General features: G+C 32.6%; 1 protein-coding gene across 6 annotated transcripts in view; it reads right to left on the bottom strand.

Moving 5' to 3' along the window:
* Positions 1-22,605, bottom strand: part of LOC126738992 (band 7 protein AGAP004871) — a 102,630-nt gene that overhangs the window by 68,114 nt on the left and 11,911 nt on the right. For 4 of the 6 annotated variants that reach the window (XM_050444753.1, XM_050444912.1, XM_050444552.1 and 1 more), the window contains exon 2: positions 9,049-9,181. In XM_050444753.1, the coding sequence (XP_050300710.1) occupies positions 9,049-9,130 (82 nt within the window). In that variant the 5' untranslated portion in view covers positions 9,131-9,181. Of the gene's footprint in view, positions 1-9,048; positions 9,182-16,402; positions 16,589-17,054; positions 17,202-22,605 lie in introns of those variants that run through there. The other 2 variants (XM_050444829.1, XM_050444678.1) reach the window with 2 other exon arrangements.

Here is a 22,605-nt window from a genome sequence, read left to right as displayed (position 1 = left end):
GTAATTGGTTGTGACATTTTCTTCTAGATTTTTATTTTCCATTTGGAAAAGTTCTTGGGAAATGAAATTTCTTGGGCCAGATGGCTTAAAATGATTATTGGGGTGAATGTTGGAATTTGTTGGCATTGTATAAGATGTTCTGGTTGACATTGGCTCAGGTTTATCAAGGGGTGTTCGACCTGTGGGTTTGAAAACATTCTTTGGGGTACCGAAAACTTGTCGATTAGTTGGAAGAGGTCTCTGAGGCATTGGCCTAGGTTGTATTGGAACTGGACCTCGTGGGAAATTTGAATTTTGATTGAAATTCTGATAACTAGGTGGAATAAAATTCTGTCTATAGTTATGTTGTTGATAAAAATTATTATTTGGGGTTTTAAAATTATTTTGATTTGAATATTGTATATTATTATTATGATTTTTGTGTTGCGAGTTATTCTGTGAATATGCTGGTGGTTTGTGCATTAGTGTTGGTTGTTTGTTATGGTTAATCGGTATAAATGGTTTGTATAAATTTTGTGTATAATGGAAGTTTTCTTCCTCTGATATCATTGTCATTGCGGTTTCTATGCAATCTGGATTTTTTAATCGAATAATACTTTGTAAGGGGTTGTTTAATCCTCTTATAAATGTTCTTAAACATATAGTATCATATTGTCTAAGATGAATAAGTTTTGTTTCAGCTGTCATAAAATTATCATCAAAACTATTAATTTTTTGAGCTAAAGCACTACGCAATACTTGTAGTCTTTTTGCAAAATCTAAGGGTTGTTCATTCTTATTTGGGATAGCTACAAACAAATCTTGTTCAAGGCATTCTATACTACGCTTATCGCCAAAACAATCTAATAAAGCAGTTCTAATATGTGCCCAGGATAATAATTCCATGCGGCAACCTACTAATATTAGTGCACGGTCAATTAATTTCATTCTAATAGTTCTAATAAGGTAATTTTTTAAAATAGGATCTTCTTGGTTATCATATGTTTCGAATAGAAAATCTGCGGCAGAAATGAAATTATTAAGGGTGTTAGAATCACCATTGTAAGGGTGAATTGTATCAACATACATTTTTAAAAGAGTGTAATTTATAGAATTTGATCTTGTAGTAGTCATTGTGTTAGATAACTCGGATTGTTCAGTGATTGTTTCTAAATGCGAATTTTGTTGTTGTAATTTGAGAGTTCTGAAAAATTCTTCAGCTAATGCGTCAACGTTTGGTTCACTCATAGAGTAAAATAAAAATAATGTTATTAATTAAATAACATAAACTCAATTCTAAAATTTATTTTACTACTAAATTATTTGAATCTTTCTTCCTTTACGATAAAGAGAGAGTATATTCCAATAGGATTTGCTCAAAAGAAAGTTCAATGGTAATTTCAATAATATTCAATTGATAAAGATAAATTCAAAATAAGTTTTTCAAATATATGTTTCAATAAAAAATTTAAAATAACAATAATCTTAAAACTAACTTTCCACTCGCTCAATCCAAAGTAAGGGAAAGGGTTTGAAAGGAAATTGGCACTTACCTTTTTCCAATCAGATGAATCCCCGCGTTGCTAAGGTGCTGTGTACGTGCTGCCAAATGGTGTTTCCACTGATCTCTCGTCTCAGAGCGATTCTGATAAGGTTTGATCTCAGCTTCCACGTTCGTATCAGGACCGAAGAGTTAAAACTCACGTTTTTACGATTGATCGTCTCGATGACGTGCAAATCTCAATCGAAAACTGCCCTGATCCTACCGACTGCGCCAGTTATGTTTTCTGTCACGTTAATAACGTTTTAAAAAACTTTTATTTTGACAAGCCGCGATACAGTGTACTCTAAGCAAGAACGAAGATTACCTTAACTTAATATTACAAGTGATTATATAGACTAAATAATGCAAATAAAGCATGAAATACAATATAACTGAGTAAGCATATACATAAGCAAATAATATATATAGGGTGGCATAATTGTGTACATAACTAGAACTACAATATTTGTAGTAAATATTTAATTTAAATACATGGTTTCCGTAAATCAAAGAATTTTTAGAAGTTTCTCTACTTTTGTCCGATAGTGTATATATATATATATGTGCTTTAGTTGAAACAGAACCTGCAATATGAATATTATTTTATATTTTTTTAGTACAAGGAATGGAAGGATTTAATGGAGATTGAAACTACGAGAAAACTATTGGTAAATCATAGGTATATACACAGGGTGGCGCATCGAAAACGAAATAGAGGCATTTAATGGCAATTTTGTTTTCGAGGGGAACACAAATTTGGTGGAAAATCACTTTAAAACGTGCACTCCTTAAATCTTATATGGAAAGAGAATTCAAGTGATACCTTATTTTAGTCTTCCAATTTCTTTTATAATGATTCATGTACAAAACTACTAATTCAGTAGTTTTGGAGATTCACTGATTTAAAGCTTAAAGTAGACTTTAATAGGTTCAAGGTCTTTCCCGATATGACCCTCTCTCTACAGGGGTTAGCTGAAAACTAAAAAAAAATATACTAAGTTTTTAGGCTTTTGACGTTAAATTTTTGAATCCGATGTCAATTTTTTTTTCTTTATGAAATGTCAAACTGCCTTCTCTTTCACAGGTGGTCAGTTTTTTCCTACGAAATACCCTATACGAAAATTCGACTAATTTTAACTATGAAGCTTCCTGTATAGTATGGTGTTCCATAAGAAAAAACTGACTATCTGTCAAAATTTGACAGTACTAAAGGAAATAAAACTTGACATCGGATTCTAAAACTGTAAGTTAAACCCCAAAAGTTTTGTATGATTTTTTTTTTACTTTTTACTTAATGGGAAAAGATCCTGTACATCAGATTAGTTTGTACTACTTTCAGAACAAAAATTGTAAAAGCATTTCCTTAATAAGTAAGTGTTCTTTACTACCCCTGGTTTGTTTATCATTTTGTTGTTGAAAATAGCGATTGAAGCATTTTTTGTAGCAACAAAAGTGGTTTATTGAAGAAAGATAACATAATAAGATATAAGGATAAAAATGTCTTGTACTTATTTTAAATAGGAATGTAGTACATAGTTTGCAAGAGAACAGTAACGTGCATCGGAAATACGTTCTAGAATATGTAGCTAGATTTCGGTAAACTGGATCAGTCGCGAATAAAAAACGCAACATTGAAAATCCCATAAGGAACGAAGCAATAGAATTGGGGAGTTTACGGTAAGTCTATGTAGATCCTACATTAAGTACCCGCAAATTGGATACTGTGTATGGTCGACGTAGTATCCAACGAATTCGGCCCATAGTTTTTATTCGAATAAAATATCATCTTGTACAAGAACTTATTGAAGACGATTTTAATCGGCGATTGCCATTTTTTGAAGATATGAGTAAACGAACTATAAACAATGAATATTTTCTCTTCAACACTTGCTTTGCCGATGAATGTTCCTTTTTTTTTAAATGTCGTCATCATAATTGCCGATATTGGTACGTACGTTGGGAGGTACGTACACAGCAGCCACAAAAATTAAATGTTAAGTCTTGTATTTTTGGCGAGCACTTAGTTTGTCCTTTTTTCTTACTTACAAATTTGACCGGTGAAGTGTATTTGGAATTACTGGAAGAACGCAATAGATACTGCATTCACTGCCATAATTGAAAATCAGATTGGCGGTACATTGCGAATAGGTTGATGTTCCAACAGGTTGGTGCCCCACCACATTAAGTATTTAAACTTCGTGACTAGAGTTTAAACATTAAACTTAGTAGAGGTTTAAAGAGATTGTGCTAATATCTTAATATTAACACGACACTACGAAAGGACTGACATAAGGCTAGTAAATAAAATTTTCAGCAAATTTTCTCCTAAATATCTTATATTAAACATAAAAATGTTAATTTTCTTTAAACAGCTAAAAACCTAAAACTTATTACTAAGTAAACACACTCATTCCAGCAAGCACTCGAATAAAAATAAATTTTAAATCTAAATAAACACCAAGACAAAAGTAATTAACTTAATTAAACCCTTTGGCCTTAATACAAATAGCGTAAAAATAATTATTATTGTTTAAAATAAAACACACAAGTTAAAATTACAAAGGTACCTTGTTTCTATGTGAAGACACAGAAAAACAAAATCCAATACACTGCTGCTTCCACACTATACGCTTCCACAAAATGTTTAATAGTCTTGTCCTCGGTTCAGTAACAGCCTCCTCACTAGTTATTAAAAATGTTCATGGAAAATGTCATAAATTTTGACTTTCCTGTTTACAACTTTATATTCTTATGAAGCGCCCACAAAATAATATGCTTTAAACTAAAGGGCGATTTAATAGCTAGTTTACAACGATTTTAACTGCAACGCTCAATTTTGCAACATAAATTTACTATTTATTTAAATTATTAAATACAGGAAACAGATCTTTCCCATTTAAAGATATGTTCGGGAAAGGTTTGCACCATTTCCGTCAAAAGACACAAACTGTTAACTAACTCTTTAAGATCAACTTATGTGAAATAAAATTAACATCGACTTCGATGTTTTGGGTTTTTGATTTTACGTCGCTGGCTGGACGGAGTAGAGATCTTGCCTGGTTTGCATTTATCGTCATACTGGGTGTGGTGCGGGGTAAATTTCGTGTCGCCACGGCTTGATCGGGGCAAGACAGACCCAAACACCAATTCCAGGTATCGGAGAGTTTTTGTAGACTGTAGTTATTAGTTAAGACAAATTTAATTTGTCTGTGTTGAGAAATTGATTTTTTGCTCAACAATTTGCTCCAAACTACACAAGTATCCCCAACTAATTTAATGAGGACAAAAAGGTTTCAGGTATATCTTGTTGAGGCGACAAGGACAAACCTTGGCCACACTTCGAGTAAAAACTCCGTCCTTGTGTTTAAGTTTCACAACTCTTACTTTACCATCATCTCCGGGAATGACTTCTATGACTCTGGAAAGTGACCAATGAAATGGTGGAGAGTTATCTTCCTTCAGAAGAACAAGTGAGTTGAGTTCTATATTTGGAAATTCTTGAAACCATTTTGGTCAATTTTGCAAACGATTTAGGTAGTCTTTAGTCCACTTTTTCCAAAACAATTGTTTTATGTGAGTAATACGTTTCCAAAGCGTTAATCTGTTTTCAGGGATTAAAGATATGTCCTTTTCAGGATATGACATCAAACTAATACCAATTAGCAAATGACCAGAAGTCAAAACTTGAAAATCATTTGGGTCATTTGATAAGGGACATAAGGGACGTGAATTAAGAATTGCTTCTATCTGTACAAGTATGGTATAGAAAGCCTCAAAGGTAAGATGACTTTGACCAATAATACGATGGATATGATGCTTGGCACTTTTAATTGCAGCTTCCCATATTCCTCCCCAATGAGGACTTCGTGGAGGAATAAACTTAAATTTTATTTCGCTCTGGGACAAAAATTCCTTATTTTGATTAGAAATTTCAATTTTATTGAAGAATGAATAAATATCATATAATTGGTTCTTAGCACCTATAAAGTTGGTCCTATTATCACTGAAGATCATAGATGGGTTACCACGACGACTTATGAATCGCTTCAAAGCACATAGGTAGTCTTCAGTGGTCATGCTGGAGACTACTTCCAGGTGAACGGCCTTAGAAGACATGCAACAAAAATAGCCAAGTAAGCCTTTATTCTAGGAGCCTTACGAAGGTTGGAAGATTTTAGTGTAAATGGCCCTGCATAGTCTACACCAACATGACTAAAAGGTCTAGATACTAATACCCTGTCCTTGGGAAGGTTTGCCATGTTTTGTTGAGCTGGTTGCTCTTTAAAACGATAACATGTGACACATTTTGAAATTATTCTCTTAAGGTCTCTAAGACCATTAAGTGGCCAATATCTAGATCGGAAATTTGAAAGAACATTTTGAGCACCTGCGTGTCCAAGTCCCTAATGCTCATATTTCAACATCAATGACACAACATAGTTATGAGATGATAGAAGTAATGGATGTTTGTGGTCAAACGGGATATTAGCATTTTCCAATCTTCCACCAACTCTTAGAAACCCATTTGAATCAATAAAGGGGTTCAGTTTTCTCAAAGTCTTATCCGAAATATTTTTATTTGACTTTAACTCAGAAATTTGCTTTAAAAAATATTTGGATTGTATGACCTGTATTATTTGGTTAAGAGAATCTCTTAATTCTTGGACCTTTAAAGGGCCAGAATTTGTAATGTTTTTATTTTTGCAATTATGAAAGAACCTAAGCATATATGCTAGTGTACGTTGCAATTTCAAGAAACTTGAAAAGCGTTTGAAAATGTTAGACCAAAAAACATCCTGATTTAATACTTTAGTACTAAGTAACGAAATTTTTCTTTCTTCTGGCAAGTTATTTAAACTCTGAAATTTTTTAGACTTTGTCAAATCAAGATCTGGAAGCTCTAGAAAAGCTGGTCCATGAAACCACATTTTAGAAGGTAAAAGATCAGTAATAGATATACCTTGAGAGGGTAGATCTGCTGGATTATCAGAGGATTTAATATGCCGCCAAGTAAATTCATAGGTTAATTCCTGTATCTTGGATACGCGATTTGAAATAAATATATTCCAACGGGATGCATGAGACTCAATCCAAGATAAGGCTATCTCGAAATAAGACCATAGATTTACTGAATCTACTTTAAACCTATTAGCATAAATATTTATGAGTTTTGTGATTAATTGTGAGAGCAGAAGCATAGCGCAAAGCTCTAATCGAGGAAGTGTAACACTTTTTAGAGGAGAGACTCTAGACTTTGATGTGACAAGAAAACTAGAAATGCTACCATCCGAATAGGATGTGCGAATATAAACGCAGGCAGCATAGGCTTTCATGCTTGCATCTGCAAAGCCGTGTAACTGAATTTCCTTTAAAGGTTTATCCAAAAAGAAATATCTTAGAATTTTGAGATGTTGTAGAAGATGTTAATTGTCAACAAAGTTTTTCCACTGGATAATTACATTACTGTCCTTTAAGGGTGTATCCCAATCAATTTTTAAAGTCCAGATATGCTGAATAATCAGCTTACCAATAACAATAACTGGTGATAAGAATCCGATAGGATCGTAGCACTGTGCTACTGTTGAAAGGATTTTTCTTTTAGTAAAGGATTCAGGAAAAGTCTTCTTAGGACTTGAAATTAAAAAATAATCGACTACTGGATTCCATTTTAATCCGAGAACTTTATTAAGGGTTGAATGAAATTTAAATTCCAATTCTGAATAATAAAGTTGGTCAGTACATGCTGACAAAAATTGTGGTGAATTACTGCACCATTTATGCAATGGAAATCCATGCTTATTTAATAGGGAGTTGAGTTGATCGTACAGAATTTTAAGATCATTAAAATCATCAACACCTCCTAAAATATCATCACAATAAGTTTGGTTTAGAAGAGCATTTGATGCGACTGAATAATCAGATGAATTGTTGAAAAAGGAGCATTATTAGTGCCATAAGTAACCGTTAACAATTCAATGCATTTGAGTTGATCCTCAGGTTTTTCTCTCCAAAGAATATTCAATAAAAAGGTTTGCTCAGGATTAACCAATATTTGTCTAAACATCTTTTCAATATCACAAGTCATAACATACTTAAACGAGCGAAAACGACACAAAATATCGTATAAATCTGGCTGTACTTGAAAACCTTTTAACATTATGTCATTGATAGAATACCCTGTTGAAGTTTTACAAGAGCCGTCAAACACAACACGCAATTTAGTGGTTGCACTGTCCTCTCTAATGACTGCATGATGTGGAAAAAAGTATTTTTGCTGGGAAAACTCATTACATTGAATAAGAGGAACAAATCTTGCATGACCTAGGGACACATATTCCTCGATAAATTGTTTATACTGTAGTGTATGTGTATGTGTACACTGTATCTATCATTAAGCATTACGTATTCGACAATATTTAGATCAGACGTTTCTAGAATTATGTGAGTTTTATTTAAGCTGTAAATCAATAAATCTCGAAAACTACTAAATCGAAGTACATGAATTTTTTACAATTATAAAGGGAATTGAAAGACCTTTAAAATAATCTTTCACTCGATCTCCTTTCTATTTAAGATTTTAAGGGTGATATCACGCTGCACGTGTTAATGTCCTAATTCACCAAACTTATGTCCACCTCGAAAACAAAATCGACGGATCTGAGCGTTTTTTCAAAAAAAAAAATTGAGTGTTATTTTCGATGCGCTACTCTGTATACAATATTAACTTTATACAAGCTATTTTCGGGCAATTTTTTATTTATTATAATAAGTAAAAATATATTTCCCTATTATACCCTTAATAACATTCCTACAGGACCCTCTTTTTTAAATTTTTATATAAAATGACAGCTATCTACAGCGTTATTTGATACATCCCTCCTTGTCCCGTCGAGTTTTACATAAGCAACCCTTATATAAAAATTACAAAATTTAGCCTCGTAACTCCCACTAGTATTTTAAAAGTAAATATTTAATTTGACCAAATTTCTCCCTTTTATATCAAGTTAAATAGGGTTTCATTAATAAAGAGATAATTGAAGTGGTCTCCTAGAATCTTTATAAATTAAGCATAAATCAACATTATTAAAATTAAGAGTCATTTTATGCAGGAATGATTTAATACCACATTTATAATTTATAATATAAACAGATTTTAATGATTTGCATATATTTATATTTGATATGTCCTGTCCTTATTATCCAAAATGCTTGTAACAGGCAATAAATATTAATATATTGTTAAATAAACACATAACTTCAATTTAAATTATATAAAAATTGTATATGTTGCACCAAATTATTTTATAGAAAAGTTTTTTTGAAACAAGATTTCTTCTATAATCACATCTATATGTGTATTTACATACAAGTTAGTTGTACAAGTAAGTTACACCTCAGGGAAGGTATGGTTTTAAAGTTTTCAGAATATCCTCCAATAGCCAGCAGTAAAACTTAAAAGATATTGCTGAGATATCTCAGAAATATCTTATGTTTTAAGTTATATGGTTATGCAGTAAAATACTTGCCATGTTTTGCCCCACCGCCAAACACATGCTTGGCAAAGTCTTCTGCACTGGAACTATGGCCGTTTATAATAGATGTGGCCATATCAATGTTGTCGGGGGGCGAAGGAGTTATTCTTACTTCTGAGCCCGCCACCTAAAAAATGTACAATAAGTTACATTCAAATTTTGATAAGCAGTAAGTATAGATGACGCAGAACGTCTTCTGAGACATATGCATCTACTTTTGAATTATAAGACCACCTTGTATATCCTTAAAACATCGTTTTTGTTAAAAAAAAATTTAGGCCAGCAACGTTATAAACGATTACAATGATTACATAACAACGATTTAACTTTTTTATATTTTTTATTTATTTATATTTTTTAAGGTATTTAAAATCTGAATGTCTGTAGAATGCACCTTAAAATTAAAAGTCGTATATTGTTTTAAAAATGATTTAATAATTAAATCTAAGTTTTAAGGGCTGTAATCTTAATATTGTACTATTTTAACAAAATAGATATAATTTATATCACTGTTATCAGTCAAATTTAATATTTAAAAACCTATATTACCTAATAATTAAATATTTTAATGAAAATTATTCAGTTAAAATACGTCATTATTTAGTCAGTTTATACTGAAATTTTACTTAAAATATATTTCTGAAGTTTAAAGGCTATCATAAACGTACTTTTACATCAATTTTTTTCAGACAAATTTAAAATTTAAGTCCCTTACCAAAGTTTACAGAATAGAATACTATTCTGTAAACTTTGCCCTTACTTAAAAGACTACTATAGCCCTTAATAGAAATATTTTAACGAATTTACATAAGTTACAAATTATTCATTATTTAGGGTTTAGTCGTTACTATTATACAAATTTTATTATTAATGTCTGAACTGTGTTGCATCCTAGATTTACAAATTTGTGTTACTCCTATACCTTAAGATGATAACTTGTGTTTTTTGTAGGTTAGTATTTTAATTACCAGGCTCCTAACTTTTTGTTTAGAAACTGAAATTTGCGTTTTAATCCATGTGCCTATTTTCGCTGACAGTTTTATGGATATTTTCTTGAGGATTATTAAACGTTATAATAATAATAATTATTATTATACACACACACTATCTCAGCCAATTGGCTGGATAAAATTCATCCACCCCCGGATACAAGTATCAAAAGGGTTGGGCTCTGTCAATAGCTATTGTACCTGTACAAATTGTCTCACGGTGCGGCAAGTGTTCAGAATGACCGCTTTCTAGAGGTCGATATAGATGTTCCTGTGCAGTTCTGTGCGGTATAAGCTCTGTAGATGATAATATTACTGGGACGATTTCGACCCTGTTTGCATGCCACATTTATCGGATCTCAAAAGCTAGATAGGCATATTTACTTACCTTCTCCTGATACTTACTTAATACGTTGTTGTTATTTGGTATCGCGATGAGAAGGACCGAGTTGAGTCCTTTATCCACCACCACTATATCAGGCCTGTTATTTGTCACCTGTCTGTCGGTGATAATGGGCCTGTCGTAGTAGATTTTAAAGTTGTCGTTCTCAAGTACCTTCTGGGGTGGAGCCCAACCCTTTTGATACTTGTATCCGGGGGTGGATGAATTTTATCCAGCCAATTGGCTGAGATAGTGTGTGTGTATAATAATAATAATTATTATTATTATAACGTTTAATAATCCTCAAGAAAATATTAATTAAATTAAAATGCAAGTTTCAGCTTTTAAACAAAAAGTTAAGAACTATTGTAGCCTGGTAATTAAAATACTAACCTACAAAAAACACAAGTCATAATCTTAAGGTATAGGAGTAACACAAATTTGTAAATCTTGGATCCAACACAGTTTAGACACAGATAATAAAATGTATAACAGTAACCACTAGACTTAACACTTTACTAACCTAAACCTTTACTCATCTAAGTCATTAAACATTTTGAATTCTCTCTTGGAAACTGAGAAAATAACCCAAGTTCTTTCAGAATTGGTTGATGATCTCAGGACAGAAAATCTAGCTCTTAAACGTGATGTGAGTTTTATTTCAGGTTTTGTGAAAAACTTAGAACATAAAAAGATAGCCAATAATTTGGCCATAACTGGAATCTGTAATAATATGGAGCAAAATGAAAGTGTCGTTAAGGGAAATGTTTTGAAGGTGCTGACAGTTATAGACGGCTCCTTGAATGAGGATGCAATTAGCCTGCTCAGGTTGCAAAAAACCAAGGGAGACAAGGGCTTGGCAGACGTGGTGCAATCGAATGGCCTGTGCGGTCTCCGGACCTAACCCCACTAGACTTTTTTCTTTGGGGCTACTTAAAAAGCAAAGTTTATAAAACCCCACCTGAGAGTATTGAGAATTTAAAAAATAGAATATTTCAAGAATGCAGAGAAATTAGCGGGCAGACCCTTGCCAATGTTCGTAAGGAGTTTGAAAATAGGCTTTTTTATTGTCTTGCTAATAACGGCGCGCATTTTGAACATTTAATAAAATAAATTTGTTAAACTAATTAAATTTGTTTTTCTACCCTACCGATTTACACTTTAATTGCTTCTTGGTCAATCAATTTTTTTTTACAACCATTGATAGCATAACGAATGCCCTTTAAAATAATGTATCACACCATGGGGTAGCCATTTGACATACCAAAGTTTGGCGTAAATAAAATATTCAATATTTCTAGACATTTTGGCTAACTATTTGCTTACACATTTGCCGATTTAATTTTTTTTTGTACCGTTGAATAGAGAATTTTACGCTCCTTACTATGATGTATCACACGATGGGGGTTCCCATTTGACATATTAAAGTGAGGTTAGCTGGAGGTGAGGAGGTGACAGAAGTTCAGTAAATGCATAATTAAACGTCCCCCTGGATATCTAATTTGACGTGTTTTTTTTTTTTTTTTTTTTTTGTTTAAGAAAGTTATTAAGGTTGGATCGTTTTAAAATGAAAGCACTGTATATGGATATTGTCTTGATAGACAAATGTCGAATATAGAAAAAAAGGTGCTCTGGACTGGTTTATGGAGTTAGAAAAGTTTGCGATTTTGATTGGATTAATATGGAAATCCGCAAAAAACTTCATCTGACATCTTTCGTGCAGAAATTCTTAAATGAACCTAGTTCGTCTACGCCGTTAAAAAATAAGCCTATATTTTCATGATAATATACATTCCAGAAATATTACAACAAAAAAACTTTATATGCCTCAGCATATCGCGTTATCTTTCAAAGATCTTTTAGGCACAATTCACACCAAAGAGATAAGCAATAAGCGATATTGCATAAGCAACATGCGTCGCTAGTGAAAATAACATTGGGTTAAATGAGAACCGTTCACACCGAAAGAGCGTCGATATCGTTGACAGTCGGTGACCGCCTAAAGTTCCGCAAAAATTCGATAAAAATTAGAGACATGATTTTTTGAGAAAACTCTCGGACCCGTCGATTTTTATTTTAAGTTCCGCATTATTTCACATAAATTTTTTTATACGGGGGACAACAAAGAAAAAATATGACGTCATCGGTAGTTTTTTTAAATGGAATGCTATATTTTTGATTGCATTTATAAAATTTAGGCGAAATTCCAAGCAAGTTGCGTATAACATACCTTATCTCAAAACTCAACTGTTTCCGAAATATTTACATTTAAATAACAAGAAAACAAATAAGTACCGTAATGTGGGGCTACTTGCCCTCCCCGGGGTAACTTGCACACCACGTGTATTTTTGTTAAAGTATAAAAATGGTTCGTACGAACAAAAAAAACTCCGGGAGCAAGAAATTACCGGAATTACTCAGAGAACGTCTTGCGCCAAGCGGTAGATAAAGTAAATGCGGGTCGTGGAAATTAGCAGCTGAAACTTTTAAAGTAGAACGGACTACGTTAGGTCGAAGACTTCTTTGGTGCACACTCGAAATCAGTTGGTCGTCCAAAGGTTTTAAGTGACCAAGAAGAGGCTCTCATTTCAAAGACTTTGGTGTTGTAGCAAATTGGGGATTTTCTCTCACAAAACTTGATATTCGTGACTTAATAAAAAAATTCTTGGACAAACAAGGAAAAAATTTTCAAAATCGAATTTCAAAAATAACTTCCCTGGACCTGATTTCTTACAATTATTTATAAAAAGGAACCATTTAAGCGTTAGAATGGCTTCAAACATAAAGAGATCCAGAGCATCAGTGGATCGTAATAAAGTTTTAAATTTATTTAATAATATTGACTTAGCAATTAGAGATCAATTTTCTTAAATTTGTATAACTATGATGAAACCAACGTTACAGATGCTCCTGGGTCCAGGAAGGTGGTAGTGCCAAGTAACACGAAGAGAGAGGAAAGAGTTCAGGAGCATGCCCGGGCTACGATCAGTTTAATGGTTTGTGGAAATGCCAATGGAGACCTTTTACCACCAATGGTTGTATATAAAGGTTTGAATCTTTATGACAACTGGACGCAAGGTGGACCACGAGGAACAAAATATGAGAGCAGTCCGAGCGGATTATTCGACATGAACTTATTCGAAATGTGGTTCTTCCAGCTTTTCGTGCCTCACGTCGAATCCACCAGAGAAAATAACGACCAGATGATTCTCGTTGGTGACAACCTGGCAAGCAACTTTTCACCACGGGTGATAGAGGCATGTGGTACAAATAACATCTACATAACTCCCTTCCCAGCCAATGCCACGCATTTAATGCCCCTTGATGTGGCCGTATTTGCGCCTATGAGAAAGGAGTCGCGGTTCCAAGGCTGTATCCCGAAAGAACAATTTCCGAACCTACTGAACAGATTGTGGAAAGGGGTAAGTTAAAATGTAGCAGAGAATCTCAAATCAGGATTTAGAGCAACTGGTTTGGATCCTGCAAATCCCGACGAAGTTTTGAAGCGCATTCCTGGTGGACTAGAAGATGCAGACATCGAAAGAGTCTTAGACAACAGCTTGATTGATTTGTTGAAAGAGCACCGTGGAAAGACTACAGAGGTGCAATTGATTGGATACAATGCACGAAGTGTCGAGCTTGGATTTGTGGACCCTGTAATAAAGACAGCAAAGACCCTTATTTTAAATGCGAATGGCGTGAGGATTCGGAAGACAATGAATCTCCAGTCGATGACAGTGATGCGAACAAGGACTTCCTAGTTGACAATAATAATTAGCCAATGTTTTGTTTTTGTTACACTTGTGATTTTTCAAAGAATGTGCCTTATTTTACCAAAGTTTTGCTAGATAAAGTTTGCTTATTTTTTAATAACTTCTTATTAATATTTCTAAGCATTTATAGGTACAGAATTTGTTTTTATGTTTTCTATATTTTGGCAATATATTATTTTTTCTTTAAAAATATTAATTTTTAATTGGTTGTAATGGTGGCCCTTGTTATAGGTTTTTTGTCATATAATTAAGGGGTTCCATGTACAGAATATGCTTTAGAATGCAATTTATAAACATTTTTTCATAGATGTGCAAGTTGCCCCAACCATGAGGCAACTTGCAGACCACACAACACATTTTTTTTGGGACCAATGGCTGCATTCTTCCGATTTTTATACCAGTCATGGGTAGCCCTTAAATAGGTCAGTACAATGTAATTTTTGCAAAGTTGTTAAGTTACAATGTACGGGGGTACATTGGGAAATGTGCTGAAAACGTGTGCAAGTAGCCAAGTAGCCCCAGTTTACGGTACGTCTATTTACAAAGTAGGATATAATCACGGATAAAAATAATGTTATAAACACTGCCAATTGTTTCTATTTCCATGGTTCCACTTGTAAAGAATCTCCATTTTCGAATGTCACTGTCAGTTCGAAAATTCACAGTTTTTATCAGAATAAATTAAGGCTAACGGAAACCCAACGAATTGAAATTTTGATGATGCTAGGGTACGGGGATTGAGTGCGCACGCAAAAAAAGTAAGTGAACTGTTTAATGCAAATACCCAAACCATCCTATTTCTCAGTCAAAAGTTAGTAGAATAGAGCACAAATTCATAACTTCAGGTCATGTTAGGGATTTGCCAAGATCAGGTCGTCCAAAAATTTCTGAAGAAACAAAATTAAACGTTCTGCTCTCCGTCGAAGAACATAATCCAAACAATGCAACTTCACAAATTTCAGTTGATAATAATATAGCCGGAACGTCAATAAGACGCATCCTGAAAGCAAATGAATACCACCCTTATAAAATTAGACTAACACACGAATTAAATGAGGACGATCCTGATCGAAGAAACCAATTTTGCGAGCAAATGATGAACATTTGCAATAATAACGATCAGTTTGTGTTACGAGTTTTGTTTTCGGATGAAGCAATTTTTTGTTTAAACGGTGTCGTAAACCGGCAAAATTATCGGTACTGGTCAGTGTCAAATCCACACTGGCTAACTGAGGCTCATACACAGCACCGTAAATCTATTAATGTTTGGGCTGGTATCGTGGAAAATAAAGTAATAGGGCCATACTTTTTCGAAGAAAACCAGGACAACGCTATTTGAATTTTCTTCAAGAAGATCTTATCTCTGCTTTGGCTGCCCTACACACAGACGAACAAGACACTGCTGTCCCGACAGATAATTTGTAGTTTCAGCAAGACGGCGCACCGCCACATTTCTTTCGATATGTCCGTAATTACTTGGATACAGTATTCCCAGGACGATGGATAGGACGAAGAGGGCCAATAGAGTGGCCGGTCAGGTCACCAGACCTAAATCCCTGCGACTATTTTCCATGGGGGGTACCTAAAAAGTAAAGTTTATATTGAGAAGCCAAACAACGTAGAAGATTTGAAAAATAGAATTAGATATGAAATTAGACGTATATCACCCGAAATAATTGATAGTGTTTTACATGAGTTTGTAAACCGTCTTGCTTTCTGCCAAGAAGTAAATGGGGATCAGTTTGAACACTTAATACATTAATAAGAGTTTTCACAGTATATAACATTTTATCCTAATTTGTAAATAGACGTACTTACTTGCTTTCTTGTTGGTTAAATGTAAATATTTCTGAAACAGTTGAGTTTTAAGATAAGGTGTGTTATACAAAACTTGCTTGGAATTTCGCCTATATTTCATATGTGCAATAAAAAATATAGCATTCCATTAAAAAAATGACCGATGACGTCATATCTTTTTTTTTGTTCCAATGTTCCAACCTGTATACAAAAATTTATGTGAAATAATGCGCAACTTAAAATAAAAATTGACGGGTTCGAGCGTTTTCTCAAAAAATCATGTCTCCAACTTTAGGCGGTCACTGTATAATTATTTAAAATAATAATATTTATATTATTAATCCAAGCTAAGATAGCGTGGCTGCTGTCCCGATACAGAAGAAATTACAGCTGACTGCAGTTCTAACCATATCTGCCCAATCCGCTGTGCCCTAGTTGTGCCAGATTTATAGGCTAAGAAGATGAGAGAAATCATCTTCCTTCCTGCCACTAAAGGAACTAAAATATTTTAAATGGAAAGGCTTTACGGATTAGCGAAAAGGAACCCGTGAACCCGCCGAACACTGTCCACACACTGTTACTACTACTACTACTACATCCTCTTTGTTTTTCTTATGCAGTTTCAGATATGCAAAATAAGGAACACACGGTTGCGGCAGAGCCTATAAATAGTAAAACTATTTTTCAGATTCATCTTATTTTTAACCTGTTTACTTTAGTATTATCCGGAAATAAATTTCGCATTATTTCTAGAATTTCGAATAAATAAGAGTAGCATTCATATAGATCTCTAAAATACGACAAAAATAAGGTAATTACGTCAATGCTGGCCTTTTACTTCTGCTAGTCATTTATAAGTTCAAAGACTAAATAGTAATGACATATTTTACATATTAAATTATTAGTCAAATGGAATATTAAAAATTCTCTAGCCCTAAATAGACAAATAATTTAATAAAATAGATTAGTTAAGATATATTTGATTACTTAGCGTATAATATACTATATCGCCATAAATTTAATTAGTGTTAATATTTATGAAAACTGATTTTTACTTACCAATAAATATGAACAACACTACAATCTGTGATTATAAAAAAATAAATGTTCGCTGTACGTATAAGAAGTTTTATGGCAAAAATTGCAATAACAAATCAATTACTAGTTAACAAAAGAATTTATCTTTAAATAGCAATTACTTAGCGCAATACAAAATAGTTCTAAGCACTAACCTAAAAATAACGTCGATATGTCTAGCGAAAAATAAAATCGCTTAAATATGACCGACGTGGACATTATTACTTCAATAATTATTAATGCCTAGGACAAACGGAATCAATATCGGGTAAATACAGTGGAATCTAATAGAGCCTATGAAAAAAACAGCAAAAGTTTCTTGATATTAATTATTTATATCCAGGTGTTAGGTTTCGCTTGGAAACTGCCAATTTAGGGAATATTTATTCAATGTATAGAATTTGATATTGCCTTAAGGTAAATTTGTTCTTGACTTACTTGTTTAGGAGGTAATTGACCTATTTGGGGTAATAAAAAAACCCAAAGTTATTAATATTCCTTTGGGCAATTAACTATACTAAAAACAGAAACATTATAATAAAGTTTGCATGCAAGGTATCTCACCAAAAAGGACGCACTTGTATTTCGCTCATTGAATGCAGAACTATTTTAAGTCACAAAATCGTAATTTTACAGGAGATGATTTTTTTAATTTTTGTTTAACTATGCGTTAATTTTAAAGAAAAAACTATGTTTTATAATATATCTAATAATCCTTGTTTAGTTTCTTCGTAAGTTTGAGCTTTAAATATGACTGAGAAAAAAAAATAGAATCCCTGTTTCTCACTACTAATATCCTATGTAATTATGAGATTTAGTTAAGTAAAATAATATGTGACTTAGGTTAGTTCTGATTACAAAAAAAAATTATAAAAAAAGTAAAAAACAGTGCCTACAGTAAATAAAATTCTTATGTTTTGCCAATAAAAAAACAACGATTTTTTTAATAAACAAAATGAAAAATATATTTCTTAAAATACAAACTAGGTAATCAAACATGTTATTTACACATTATAAAAAAAATCGGCTGTTTAATTACATTTTGAAAACATTTTGGAAAAACGTGTTTGTAGAAAAAAGCACTTATTATAGATTTTATCCCGAATCTTCATCGTCTTTTTCTTCTTGACGAATACTGGAAAATGGTAAACTATGGTAAAAGTGATGATACTGATCTGGTACTACTTTCTTTTTGCACAAAAATTGGAGATGGTCATATTTCTTTTTTGTTAACGGAATTAAATCTTCATGGCATTGCTTAAGCTGAACTTTGGTAAGGTCAATGTCAATTTTTTTTCTTCCTTTTTGTGTTAGGTTTATTTGTTTAAATTTTTCATTATAATTATATTTAAAAAGAATTATGTTTGGTAAATTGTTATTTGCTTTGACTACCTTAATTTTAAGAGAATATACCTTATCATTGTTTTCGTCCCTATCCCAATTTAAAACAGTGTCTTTGGTAAGGGCTTTTAGATCAAAAAAATCTTCTTGGCCCATCTCAAATACATTGTAAGGTTTGGTTTTTTTTGCGGTCCGGACTAGGGTATACCACTGATCAGGGGTAAATATAGGAATATGCTTCGAAGCCCTTTCAATTACACTGTGCATCGAATCCCCTTCAGTCTCTGTGTGACCTTTTTCTAAAAATGTATGTCTGATGACAATTCCATATTTATGGGCCAAAAAGTTATACATGGAAAAAAGAAATTTGTTTCTATTCTGACCTGTACAATTGTCAGAATAAAAGGAAAATTATTTTTTTCCTTGTTGTACGTTCAAGCTAATAAATTGCATTAGGCAGCTACCTATTTCAGAGCATCCCCGTTTTCCGATAGACTCATACCACATATAACAAAATCCATCACCATTAGCCATATTGTAAACCATAAAAATTATATGTAGAAAGTTTGAGTTTATAATAAGTTAACCCAACATTAGATTTTGGTACAGGAAGAATTTGCTCTAGATCAAAAACAGCTGCACATAAATTATTGTCTAATTTCGCTTTCTCCTTATCCGCGTTTTTTGAATTGCCTCGCAATCTCTTTGTTTCTAATGTGTAGCTGATATTCCTCTTCATCTCTTTCTTCTACTGTACTTTGGTCATACTTATTGCAAAGATCACACAAATCTTTTTTTGGAATAAAAAAAGAAAAATTAAATTCACTATTGAAAATCAATCGGTAAATACTTTCAGTCGCTGGTGGCTTGAGATGTTTTTCATTACAGTACTCGAGATAAAGGGCATACATCTTGGAAATGTTTAGTGTTGCTGGTAAAAATCGTTTAGTCGTATTTTTTCTACAGTAATGGCTCTGTACAGTTTCAAATAAATTAATATGATCTCTTACTGATTGCTTTATAGAATCATCGATTTTCGAGTTTTTACAAGCTTTACCTCTGCGATCTTCTACTACGATACCAGTAGTCCCCATTTTTTGAAATACTGTTTTTACGACTTGAGCACTTATACCTAATGTATTAAAAAAAAGGTTTTACATACTCTAATCTTATTATCTCTTATCAAAAACATGTATTTAAAGGAATATGATCTTTTTCTTTCTTTAGAGTTTTCCTTTTCTTCCTCTTTCGTAGTATCTTCTTCGACATTTTCGTCCTGGTTTTCTTTTCTTTTTCGTGTTCTAGCCTTCTCTTTCATTTCCACATTTTTCGAAATATAATCCCGTTGCCCATTTACATCTCCTAGCTTCCAATAGTTGGTATAAATTTGGCTTCTCTCTTCTTCTGTCACTTTTTCAGTGCATTTCTGTCTACAATTTATGCACGCGAGTTTAAGTTGCCTTTCAGCTTGAACTTTTCCTTTCCAGCTAGTATATTCTTTTCCCAAATTTCGTAGCTTTTTAATTTAATTCCTTCTCCAATTACTTGGATTTCTCTGTCGTTTACGTGTATTTTTCTTTAAAGGAGATAATTGGCTTTCAGAATCACTGCTCGACGAAGTATCCACGTTCTCAACAAATTGTTTGCTTGTTTTTTTTTTGGGTCGGCTCATAATCAAAATCTTCATCGCATGCAAAAGGATCCTCTTTAGATTCAAAAAGAAACATATCATTTTCTAATGTTGAAATGCACAGATCTTTAGTTGTATTTCTACTTCGATCATTTTCTATATTTCTACTGGTACTTGCACACGACAAAACGTTTAAAGGTGGTAAATAGTCCGGAAATACGCTGTTCTTATTTTGTTCTTCAGTTCCTAATTGTAAAGGCACTTGGTTAGTACAGACTGTAGAATGTATAGCTGCAAGAATTTTATTTTGTGGTTTTGAAGAAATAGCTTCCCAAGTTTCCCAAGGAGTTAAGAAAGCGAGAGGTTGTAGTGTAACACTCCTATCCATTAATTGAGCTATACTACTTAAGTCAGTAGAGATATCCTCTTCAATAACTGTAATTTTTTTTATTAAATTTTATTTTAGAACAAAAAGTAATTTACCTTTTTTGATAATGTTTTTGCCATCAGTGGTTTTTTGACTGGACTGGAAGTCTATCCCCCGAGACACGTTATTTTCGCTTTTTGCTAGCACGACTGTGGCAGATTTATATTGATCTTTAAGATCTAAATTTGCAAGTTTACTAAATTAATTTATATTGAAATAACATAGATTAAAACTAATATTTGGGTATTTCGCCACAGTTCTATATAAAATATAATTAAGTAAAAAAATTATTGAAATGAAGATCAATTTAATATTTTTTTTATATTTTATATGGAACTGTGGCGAAATATCCAAATAATAGTTTTCAAACTATGAATCCGCCACAACAATTTAGATTTTATCTATAGAATAAATTAATTTTTAATATAAAGTACAAAAAAAAAATAAAAATTTTATCAACTAACTTGTGTTTAAAGTCTCCTTAATCGTTTTGTCCTTTAATAACTGAAGCATTTTCACAGTTCTAGAACTCATTTTAGGAGTACAAGTTTTTCAACAAAAAAGAAATTCACCGTTTAAATTATAAAAAATAAATCAGAACTAACCTAAGTCCATAAATGTTTGGACTTGGTTTAAATGCAGAACTATCTTATGTCCACTCCACGCAGCGAGTTAACATACGTCTATGCTGAAGGATTGTTCTGCACTGAATTAAATTACAGGTTACAGTTAGGATAGTAGGTGGGATGTTCTGCACCCAAATTCAGCATTTTTAATAGTGTCATTTAGGATTTAATACACAAATTGAGCTAAATTGGACTTGGACTAAGTCTGCATTCAGTGAGCGATTTGCGAGTCTCCTGGTCTATCTTGGAAACACATCAATTTGTATTTCTAGGGTGATGGCTATTCATTTAGAGCCATAGAAGACAAGGTGATTCAAAAATGAGACTTAGACTTTTTTCTAGAAACATGAAAATGAGGGATTATATCCTAAAAGTAATAATCAATAAAGTAACAAGACTTTACTTTAACAACTCTCCGAATATTAGGACAAACGAAATAAACTTACGTTTGTACAGGTTTTTTTTATATTTAGATAGAGCCCTAGCTCGGTTATTATACGGAGTAGAAAAAAATTATAAAATATAAAAGTTTTAGAGTTTACCCTTAATCGCCACGAAATGTGCCAAAATATACTACAAGGATATCGCAAAGTTAATAAAAAATACAAAGTTAGTATTTTTTAAATAGAACACCTTGTATATTTTTTGTTTACTAAATAATAGACCTTCTTCTTCTAATTTAAAAAATATATGATATGTTAACGTTTGGTTTAGTTATTCACTAAATATTTAGATTTTAGACAAAAAAATAATAAAAAATATTGTTTTAACTAAATCCCCGTTATGTAATTTATCAACCGCAGATGCTTGTAAATACTTTGAATGTCCTAGAAAAAAGATTTAATCAGTGCTACATAAATATGGATATCATCCTTAAAAAATTAACAGATACCACTGAAATAAGAAGACTAGCTTATCGAAGTGTCTGTTTCACAACAGTTAGTAAACTTGAACTTGAACTTTCTACATCGTCAAGTTCGCGCCGCGCGTGTGTTTTTCCAAAATAAATAGTTCCTGTTCCCTATTTTACAATAAGTTCCTGTCCACCAGACTGTTTTTTGTTTGAATTGTCATTGACTTTATTATTTTATTATTTTATGATGGCCGAGTATAAGTGCGATTCCTGCCAGAAGAACATCTTGGAAAAAGAAAAAATAAAGTTCGCTGTAGTGGAGAGTGCCGACGAAGTTTTTGTATGTCATGTACGGGCCTGGACAAAACAACTACCAAGGCCTTATACAACCAAAAATACAACAACGTAAGGTTTTTCTGCTCTTTATGCGATTCCCCGAATATGAAATACCTTCATGAAAAAGTCACCCAACTACAAAATTCGCAACTTCCCTTGGAAATTTTGAAAGCGTTTGGGACATGTTTAAAAAAAATAATGACCTTTTTCCCGTGGTGAATGAAGTTTATGAAATTCTAACCGATCACGACTCCAAATAGAAAAAGCTTTACCAAAAAATTCTGAAGAAAAATCTGTTATTAATTATACTGCACCTAAAA

This window comes from Anthonomus grandis, chromosome 1 (genome assembly GCF_022605725.1).
Source record: "Anthonomus grandis grandis chromosome 1, icAntGran1.3, whole genome shotgun sequence".
NCBI classification, from domain to species: Eukaryota; Metazoa; Arthropoda; class Insecta; order Coleoptera; family Curculionidae; genus Anthonomus; species Anthonomus grandis.
Note: the sequence above shows the minus strand (reverse complement) of the source record. Positions and strands in the feature narration are given on the sequence as shown.